This window comes from Oncorhynchus mykiss, chromosome 16 (assembly GCF_057628025.1).
Source record: "Oncorhynchus mykiss isolate SJ-2025 chromosome 16, ASM5762802v1, whole genome shotgun sequence".
NCBI classification, from domain to species: Eukaryota; Metazoa; Chordata; class Actinopteri; order Salmoniformes; family Salmonidae; genus Oncorhynchus; species Oncorhynchus mykiss.
This window is the reverse complement of record NC_143037.1, coordinates 49,467,501-49,477,695: the sequence shown is the minus strand read 5'-3', so window position 1 is coordinate 49,477,695 and position 10,195 is coordinate 49,467,501. Positions and strand designations below refer to the sequence as shown.

Below are 10,195 nucleotides of genomic sequence, written 5' to 3'. Positions count from 1 at the left end.
CAAGGATGGACCCAATTATCGGTGTGGAGCACTGACACGGATTGTGAAATGGCTTGCTAACTCTCCATACGTTTTTTGTTTTCCAATACGCGGTGCACAGCCAATTTCAACATTGGTTGTCAGTCAAACTCTGCAACTTGCAAAACTATTTGATGGTGGCTCTTTCCCTGAAGCTGAAGGCATATCGTGGTTTTGAACTGCGACATGGCAGGAAAAGGTAAAATATTGGCCATGCAAAACGTCGTTTTGGTTGTTCCCAATCTGTAATTGTAAACGGCTGACCCCGTGACTTTGTTTTGTAAACGGAGTAAGGGGGAACTGAGAAAGTGTGCATTCATTGCTGTGCATGAAAGGACTGAAAGTCCGTGAAATTGTCATGATACTGTAATTCTAAACGTATCTTGAACCTATACTTTGTTATACTTTGTTTGTTTACAAATGCCAATGCAAAAACAACAAACAATGATGTCATACAACCTCAGATTTGGGGTTATAAAAGGGTTTGTATGACTCATAAGGCTTTTAATATCCTTCAAGAATCAATGGGCATAATGTCTGTATAATGTATAATGTATTAATATAACAACTCAAGGATCTCTTACAACATGAACCATTAGTCCTAGTCACTTTTAATAACAACTCTTGTCAGCTTTCTGTCATTATCCAATTGGGCCTACACACAGTACCATTGTCATGAAACACAATAAGGAATTATAGCTAACACTTGTGGCTGGGGGCAGTGGGCGGGCACATTGTCAAACAGCCCTTTTATCACAGCTGTTCTACTCAATATGGCATCTTATGGTTCCATGTAGGCCTATCATACCTTAATGTACCCTATAGGCCTATCATACCTGAATGTACCCTATAGGCCTATCAGACCTTCATGTACCCTGTAGGCCTATCATACCTTTATGTACCCTATAGGCCTATCATACCTTAATATACCCTATAGGCCTATCAGACCTTAATGTTCCCTATAGGCCTATCAGACCTTAATGTACCCTATAGGCCTATCAGACATTCTTGTACCCTATAGGCCAATAGGACAATCACGTACCATATATGCCTATCAGACCTTAATGTACCCTATAGGCCTATCATACCTTAATGTACCCTATAGGCCTATCATGCATTACTGTACCTTGTAGGTAGTCCAATCATGTCCAGGCTGAAACCAATACCTGCCCAACCCCTGGCCAAATGTCAATAATCTTATCCAATATGTTAGTAATACTGTTGTTTCATTAGCCATCTCAGTGACCTTGTGGTTAGAGTGCCCCTCTCAGATTCGAAGGTTTGGAGTTCGCTCCTCGGCTGGGTCATACCAAAGACTGTAAAAATGGGACACAATGCGTCTCTGCTTGGCACTTGGCATTAAGGAGATAGATTGGGGGTAAGTCCCTGCGAAAGACTAGCGTCCTGTCCAGGGGGTGTACTTGTACATCAAGCTGCCTCACGCTACAGAAACAGGAGAAACAGAAACGAGCCGTTCCAGCTCATGCAAGGCTATTTACTTACTCTTGTTTCATTACTGTCAATGAATATTGGCCCATTTTTTGAGTAATTGACACAATATTAAAGAGTAGGTCACTTGATAGATATTGAGGACTGTGAAAAGAAATGGTCCACAACATTTTATACACACAGTAGTGCATAGTAACTACATAACAATAACCTAGATAATGAACTTGGTAAATGAATGGTGACTATCTTCTCTCTGTCTCCTGCAGAGGATGGCGTCTCCTTGGCCGGCTCGGTTGCCGGGGACAAGTCCGACATCCTCGGCTCTGCTGCCTCGGGCAAGAAGAGGGGTGGTGGACAGAAGAAGCAGATACAAGCCAACAAATCTGCTCTCCGAGCCCCTCGAGCCCTCTGCTGCCTCACCCTCAGTAACCCCATCCGCATGGCTGCCTTAGCCCTTGTTGAATGGAAATATCCTTCAATGATGATGTACCTCTGTGTGTGTGTGAGTGTGTGTGTGTGTGCGCGCGTCAGAGCATTTAAACCCCCTACTGTGTTGAGAGACCCTATTAAAGTTATCTCAATCGCTTACAAGCATTTTGTGGAACAAATGTTGTTGATTTTCAAAGCAGAGTCTACGAGACACAGAACTCTGTGGCCTTTTGCAAAACAGTAAATGCATTTTCAAAATGCAGTGGCCTTCTCAAAACATAAATACATTCATCCTAACTATATTATACCACCAAAATTCCAAATACATTTATCAAAAGAGTGCAACCAGACTTATCTCTTGAGTCCAAGCAGGCAATACAGAAAGTTAATCTGTCTTTTAAAAATCCCAGTAGATCAGTACATTTTCTTTCTCGTCAGTAAATCATGACGATCAAAACTGGAAGTACAACTATCCAAAGGTGCAGAATTATGAGCAATTACTCTCCTTTTATGCATATTTCATCAAACAATTTCATACACGTCAAATCAAATATTATTCCTTATAAAAAATTTGATTTTAAATAAGGACATTGTGTGCAGGATTCAATTGTTGTGATCATCACAATCCAATTCCATGTATTTAATTCGTAGGCTGGTTTGCTCATAGAAACACAAAATAGAAATAAGGATACTGTAGGTGATTTCAATAGAGTAACTCAACTGATATGGATGTATAAGCCTCAATCCACACCAAAACAAAGCTCTATAATGTAGGGCTGGGATGATACCAATATCGCAATACTCGTTTGTGTCATGTCAAGGAAACAAAACACGAAGCGGATTTAACTTCTTTAGGAAACTGCCCTAATGTTGGAAACAAATATAATTTTGTTGTCATCCAGAATCACATGTATTTATTATTAAGCTGTAGCACACAACATTTGTAAAGGACCAAAGGGTCAGATATGCTTTGTGTTTTAATGTTTGTCATGGAAAAATATTGCGATACTGGTATTGTCACGGCCCTACTATAATGGAAGGCCAAAATGTTGGAGATGATGACTTCGGAGTAACCCAACTTCATTCGCTGCATCTCTGCATGTCCACAAAGTTTAAAAAAAATTCAGAAAGACTAGACAGTCTCAACGTAACACTGAATTTTGTATTCATTAAATGACATCTGTGTTTAAAGTTTTGCAAAAAAGTCAGGTCTGTAAATGTATTTGAGCATTTGATCATTGCTGTTCTGCTGTAGATACATTTCAACACAGATCCGAAATTGCTTGACGCGATTGAGAAAAACTGTAAGTCAATGATGCATTCAATGTGGTGTTTAGCATTTACCCTTAACTGTGGTCCTGCAGACCTTTTGATATCTTCATTCTACTTGCTATCTTTGCCAACTGTGTGGCCCTGGGTGTATCTAAACCCTTCCCCGAGGAGGACTCCAATTCCACCAACCACAACCTGGTGAGTTGGTGCACGGCGGCTGATAGAGGCTGAGGTGTCAATCAGGGAGATCATAGAGGCTAAAGAGAGTGTTATTTTGGGAGTGCTATACAAGGACCAAACCTGGGTTAAAATAGAGATATTTGAAATCTGATTCATTTAGCTTGCTTTGGCGCAGTTGAATCAGTGGAATACTTAAAGTGCAAAATCCATCTGGGACTCAGGCAGGCTCAAGCAAATGCTCAAACTATTTGAACAATTTCAAATACTATTTGAACCCATGTCAATGGAATCAAATGACGAGAGGCGATCAGAAAAGCCTGGAAGCCTCGCTGTGAGACGTGGCACATCAAAGGATGTATCAAAATACTATGGAAAACAGGTAGATTACAACAGTTTCAGAGAAGTTAGGGGTGTTATCGTAAAGTGTCAAGCCCCTCAACTCCCCCAGTACACAACCTCATCATGCCGAGTCTGTCTAGTCCATCTGCTTGGCTGTGGGGCAGGACAGTGGTTGGTTAGTACTGTATTTAAATCCCTCCGGCGTGGATCCCTTTATTGGATTAGACTTGTGGAAGGGAACTTAGGCTGAAGTCTGACGCTTCACTGTAATACCCCCCTCCCTACTATAGGGATTCCAGTATGAAATCTTTACGGTAGTTTACAGCACATTAACACTCATAAATAACATACACTATATATACTCAAGTATGCAGACACCCCTTCAAATTAGTGGATTCTGCTATTTCAGCCACACCCGTTGCTGACAGGTGTATAAAACCGAGCACACCGCCATGCAATCTCCATAGCAAACAGTGGCAGTAGAATGGCCTTACCTAAGAGCTCAGTGACTTTCAACGTGACACTATCATAGGATGCCACCTTTCCAACAAGTCAGTTCATCAAATTTCTGCCCTACTAGAGCTGCCCCGGTCAACTGTAAGTGCTGTTCTTGTGAAGTGGAAATGTCTAGGAGCAATAACGTCTCAGCAGCAATGTGGTAGGCCACACAAGCTCATAGAACGGGACCGCCAAGTGCTGAAGCGCGTTACACATAAAAATTGTCTGTCCTCGATTGCAAAACTCACTACTGAGTTCCAAACTGCCTATAGAAGCAACGTCAGCAGATTAACTGTTCGTTGGGAACTTCATGAAATGGGTTTCCATGGCCGAGCAGGCGCACACAAGCCTAAGATCACCATGCAGAATGCCAAGAGTCGGCTGGAGTGGTGTAAAGCTCGCCGCCATTGGACTCTGGAGCAGTGGCAACACGTTCTCTGGAGTGATGAATCACACTTCACCATCTGGCGTCCAACGAATCTGGGTTTGGTGGATGCTAGGAGAGCGCTACCTGCCCGAATGCAGGTAGCATAGTGCCAACTGTAAAGTTTGGTGGAGGAGGAATAAGGCTAGGCCCCTTAGTTCCAGTGAAGGGAAATCTTAATGTTACAGCATACAATGACATTCTAGAGAATTCCGTGCTTCCAACTTTGTGGCTACAGTTTGGGAAAGGCCCTTTCCTGTTTCAGCATGGCAATGCCCCTGTGCACAAAATGAGGCCCATACAGAAATGGTTTGTTGAGATCGGTGTGGAAGAACTTGACTGGTCTGCACATAGCCCTGACATCAACTCCATTAAACACCTTTGGGATGAATTGGAACGCATAATCAAAAGAGAACCATCATGCTCTCCCAGAAGCTTGGCTGGTGTGTAAAACCCGCAAATTCAGACAAACAAAAAGGTGTGGTTCCCATCTTGTTTGTATGAATTGAAACGCCGACTGCGAGCCACGACTAATCGCCCAACCTCAATGATGCTCTTGTGGCTGAATCAAAGCAAGTCCCCACAGCAAAGTTCCACCATCTAGTGGAAAGCCTTGTGGAGGCTAGTGGAAGCTGTTATAGCACCAGAGGGGGGACCAACTCCATATTAATGCCCATGATTTTGGAGAGAGATGTTCAACGAGCAGGTGTCCACATACCTTTGGTTGTGTAGTATGGTGTTAAGAAATACTTATAGGGTAATTGTCCTCACTTCAGGGACTACAGCTGTCCTGATTTGAATAGAATGAAGCAATCGCTGTCTCCATTCATTGCACTACAGCCTATCGTTCCATAGTGAAGGTACTGTACCTTCTAATCTGTCACATCACCTTGTTTGACCACGATGCTATAGCCAGCTTTTGGCTGCATTCCTATTCCAGCCTGATGCCTAGCGACTGTGGTGCCAAAGATTAGCAGCATTAAGAAGCATTAGTCCAAGGGTTACTGACTAGCGCTCTAGTGGCTGGCTTATTAAGCCTGTTTTGGGCTGTAAGTTAACAGGGCTGAAGCTACTGTAATCACTACCTACAGGACAGACTCTGGCTACTTCCGAAATGGCTCCCTATTCCTGTGCACTAATTTTGACCTAAAGTATACATGTACAGTATAAGCCATCAACGTGACAGTGCCTGGCTTCCTTGCCACCCCACATGCAGTAGATACATCAACATTAAACATTACACCCCTGAATATAACATATGAATTGGATATTAGACAGGTATTAACCCTGCATTATGAACATCCACAGACATCTTGTAAAAATGTCTTTACCTAATTTTCCCAACAGTTGTCTTTGCTCTTCACTGATTACAGTAATGGACAAATTAGGAAGTACAGTATGTATATTTGACCATGCTGTCTTCTCCCTCTCTGTGAGTGCAGGAACAAGTAGAGTATGTCTTCCTGGTCATCTTCACCATTGAAACCTTCACTAAGATCCTGGCCTATGGCTTGGTCATGCACCCTAGCGCCTACATCCGCAGTGGCTGGAATTTGCTTGATTTTGTCATCGTTGTCGTCGGGTACGCTAGCTCATGTCTCCATTCCTCTTCTGTTACCCCCTCCATTCTGTTTATGGTGTTTTAGCTGTATTGTTGTTGTGCGGCTGTTGTTGCAGGTTGTTCAGTGTGGTTGCTGAGGGGACGGCCGACCACAAGCCTGGAGAGGCCCACCACGCAGCAGGCAAACCAGGAGGACTGGATGTCAAAGCGCTCCGAGCCTTCAGGGTGCTGCGACCCCTTAGGCTGGTGTCTGGCGTTCCCAGTAGGTTTGCGCGTGTGTGTGTGTGTGTTTCAGTAAAACCCATCTCTCTGCTGGGTGAATGTGTGTGTGTGTGTGTGTGTGTGTGTGTGTGTGTTTCAGTAAAACCCATCTCTCTGCTGGGTGAATGTGTGTGTGTGTGTGTGTGTGTGTGTTTGTGTGTTTCAGTAAAACCCATCTCTCTGCTGGGTGAATGTGTGTGTGTGTGTGTGTGTGTGTGCGTGTGTGTGTGTGCAGGTCTCCAGATTGTCTTGAACTCCATCATGAAGGCCATGGTTCCCCTACTCCACATTGGTCTGCTGGTCATGTTTGTCATCATCATCTATGCCATCATCGGCCTGGAGCTCTTCCTCGGCAGGATGCACAAGACCTGTTTCTACTTGGGCACAGGTACAAACTTCACTTACAACACATACAAGTTTACTGCACTGTACTGTACATACACTGCTCTATACTGTACATACACATCCTAACACTATATTAAAGAGTTGCATTTGAGTCATTGTACGCAGACATGGGTAAACAAGTTATTTGCATACAAGTTTGTTATCAGCTAATGCTTTGGAAGCCTGGATTTTATATGAGATTTCCATCTTTTTACTAAGAAGACTAAGACATTTGTCACGATGAGTGACCTCCTCATGTTGTCCTCTCTCCCAGAACTGAACGTGGATGATGACCCCACACCGTGTGCGTTTGCTGGAAATGGGCGCGATTGTGTGGGCAATGGGACAGAGTGCAGAGGACCGTGGGAGGGGCCTAACGGCGGGATCACCAACTTTGACAACATCTTTTTTGCCATGTTGACTGTGTTCCAGTGTATCACCATGGAGGGCTGGACCGATGTGCTCTACTGGGTAATATCAGCCTCTCTTTTTTTTCTTGGCTGCATCATAAATGGTACCCTACTCCCTATAGTGTGTTACTTTGACCAGAGACCTGTGGAACCTGGTCAAAGGTAGTGCACTACATAGGGAAAAGGGTGTCATTTTGAATGCACCCCTAGTACTTTCTTCCTATTCTTAACTACTCTTCTGATTTAATTTGACTTAAATTGTCTATCGTCACATAAAAATGGAACAGTTTCTGATTATCTATCTATCAAACAATCAATCAATCAATCAAATGTATTTATAAAGCCCTTTTTTAAATCAGCAGTTATCACAAAGTGCTTATACAGAAACCCAGCGTAAAACCCCCCAATGCAGATGTAGAAGCACGATTAACAATGCTTCATCTCCCTCTGTCTCTTTCTGTATTCCTGCAGATGAATGATGCAATTGGCTTTGAAATACCCTGGGTGTACTTTGTCTCTCTGGTCATATTTGGCTCGTTTTTCGTACTCAACCTTGTATTGGGAGTGTTGAGCGGGTGAGTGAGTGGAAGTTTGTGTGGATGTTTGTCTTGTGTTACATTTGTGTGTGAAGGCCTTCTCTGAGTGTAGGTTGTGTGCTGACCGTCTATGTGTGCGTCTGTACGTGTGTCTGTGTGTGCAGAGAGTTCTCCAAGGAAAGAGAGAAGGCCGTGGCTCGTGGAGAGCTGCAGGACGCCCAGAATAAGAAGCAGATGGAGGAGGATATGTGTGGTTACATGGACTGGCTCATCGAGGCCGAGGATGTGGATGAGGAAGGAAACAAACGTATGGTTAACTGACTGACTGAGATACACACGCACATATAAACACACAAATAAATGCACACACATTGAAAACACAGCCTTGCACCCATATAGTCAACCTTTCCTTTGTCTCCTAACAAGGTGCTGCTGTTGCCAAGAAGAAAATGATGAAGAAGTTTGGCTGGTATAAACACAGCGAGGACGGAGGTATGATGGCCTGTCACTCTTCTCACTGTTACTGTCTGTGTATTAATGCAGGAAAACTTAAATCCGTTTTAGCTCATTTCTACCAGCATGTCACATGTGCAACTAGAAGGAAAAAAAAACTCTAGACCACCTTCATCGTCCCCACAGAGGCTGTACGTTCATATCCCAACCACAAGTCATGGATTACAGGCAACATCCGCACCGAGCTAAAGGGAAGAGCTGCTGCTTCAAGGAGCGAGACACTAATCCGGACGCTTATAAGAAATCCCGCTATTTTATTTTTATTTTTTTATTTCACCTTTATTTAACCAGAATCCAATTCGTTATGCCCTCCGATGAACCATCAAACAGGCAAAGCGTCAATACAAGAATCAGGTTGAATCCTACTACACCGCCTCTGACGCTTGTCAGATGTGGCAGCGCTTGAAAACCATTACGGATTACAAAGGGAAGAGCAGCCGCGAGCTGCCCAATGACACGAGCCTATCAGACAAGCTAAATGGCTTCTATGCATGCTTCGAGGCAAGCAACACTGGAGCATGCATGAGAGCACAAGCTGTTCTGTGGGATCACGCTCTCCGTAGCCAATGTGAGTAAGACCTTTAAACAGGTCAACATTCACAAGGCCGCAAGGCCAGACGGATTCCCAGGACATGTACTCAGGGTATGCGCTGACCAACTGGCAAGTGTCTTCACTGACTCTCAGGCGTGCATGCTTAGTCCCCTCCTGTACTCCCTGTTCACCCACGACTGCATTGCCAAACACGACTCCAACACCATGATTAAGTTTGCAGACGACACGACAGTGGTAGGCCTGATCACCATCAGACAGCATATAGGGAGGAGGTCAGAGATTTGGCAGTGTGGTGCCAGGATAACAACCTCTCCCTCAACGTGATCAAGACAAAGGAGCTGATCGTGGACTACAGGAAAAGGAGGGCCAAACACGCCCCCATTCACATCGACAGGGCTGTAGTGGAGCGGGTCGAGAGCTTCAAGTTCCTTGGTGTCCACATCATCAACAAACTATCATGGTCCAAACACACCAAGTCAGCTGTGAAGAGGGCACGACGACACATACCCCCCGCCAAGCTTCTTGCCATCCAGGACCTCTATACCAGGTGGTGTCAGAGGAAGGCCCTACAAATTGTCAAAGACTCCAGCCACCCTTGTCATAGACTACTCTCTCTGCTACTGCACGGCAAGCGGTACCGGAGCGACAAGTCTAGGTCCAAAAGGCTCCTTAACAGCTTCTACCCCCAAGCCATAAGACTGCTGAACAGTTAATCAAATGTCTACCTGTACTATTTACATTGACCCCCTTTTTTATACGCTGCTGCTACTCACTCTTTATTATCTATGTATAGTCACTTTACTCCTACCTACATGTACATATTACCTCAATTACCTTGACTTACCCGTACCCCTGCACATTAATTTGGAACGGTATCCCCTGTATATAGCCTAGTTATTGTTATTTTATTATTTTATTGTAGAACCTTTTCATATTTTGCAAATATTTTCTCACTCTGCAATGTTCTTTAAGGGCTTGTAAGTAAGCATTTCACTGTAAGGTCTACAGCTGTTGTATTCGGCGCACGTGACAAATACAGTTTGATTTGTTTTGAACTACTTGGCTCTCTGTGATCTAATCTATGGCTCTGCTATGTGTTCAACAGAATCGGATTCAGACTCTGAATTTGAAGCATATCTAGATGACGACAATGGCTGCTGCGCATCTCTTATGTAATGAAATAAACAAATGTATTTGAATTTCATTCTTTGTTAATTAGATGTCATTGTTATCAATGTTGTCATGTAATGCTTCTTTCTCCTTTTTTTCAGGGCTAAAATGATGGCCAACAGTTTCTGGTAAGTTGAGTAGGATAGCTCAGTTGTGCCTCTGACTATGAATCAATTATATGACATGCTATTTTATCAA

At 43.7% G+C, this 10,195-nt stretch overlaps 1 protein-coding gene across 1 annotated transcript in view; it reads left to right on the top strand.

Moving 5' to 3' along the window:
* Positions 1-1,677: 1,677 nt before the first annotated feature.
* LOC110491077 (voltage-dependent L-type calcium channel subunit alpha-1D) overlaps positions 1,678-10,195 on the top strand; it is a 35,346-nt gene continuing 26,828 nt past the window's right edge. The window contains exons 1-11 of the mRNA XM_090203063.1: positions 1,678-1,953; positions 3,261-3,366; positions 6,052-6,191; positions 6,287-6,432; positions 6,667-6,819; positions 7,090-7,286; positions 7,697-7,800; positions 7,926-8,068; positions 8,188-8,253; positions 9,933-9,999; positions 10,099-10,125. Of these exons, the coding sequence (XP_090059189.1) occupies positions 1,703-1,953; positions 3,261-3,366; positions 6,052-6,191; positions 6,287-6,432; positions 6,667-6,819; positions 7,090-7,286; positions 7,697-7,800; positions 7,926-8,068; positions 8,188-8,253; positions 9,933-9,999; positions 10,099-10,125 (1,400 nt within the window). The 5' untranslated portion in view covers positions 1,678-1,702. The remainder of the gene's footprint in view (positions 1,954-3,260; positions 3,367-6,051; positions 6,192-6,286; positions 6,433-6,666; positions 6,820-7,089; positions 7,287-7,696; positions 7,801-7,925; positions 8,069-8,187; positions 8,254-9,932; positions 10,000-10,098; positions 10,126-10,195) is intronic.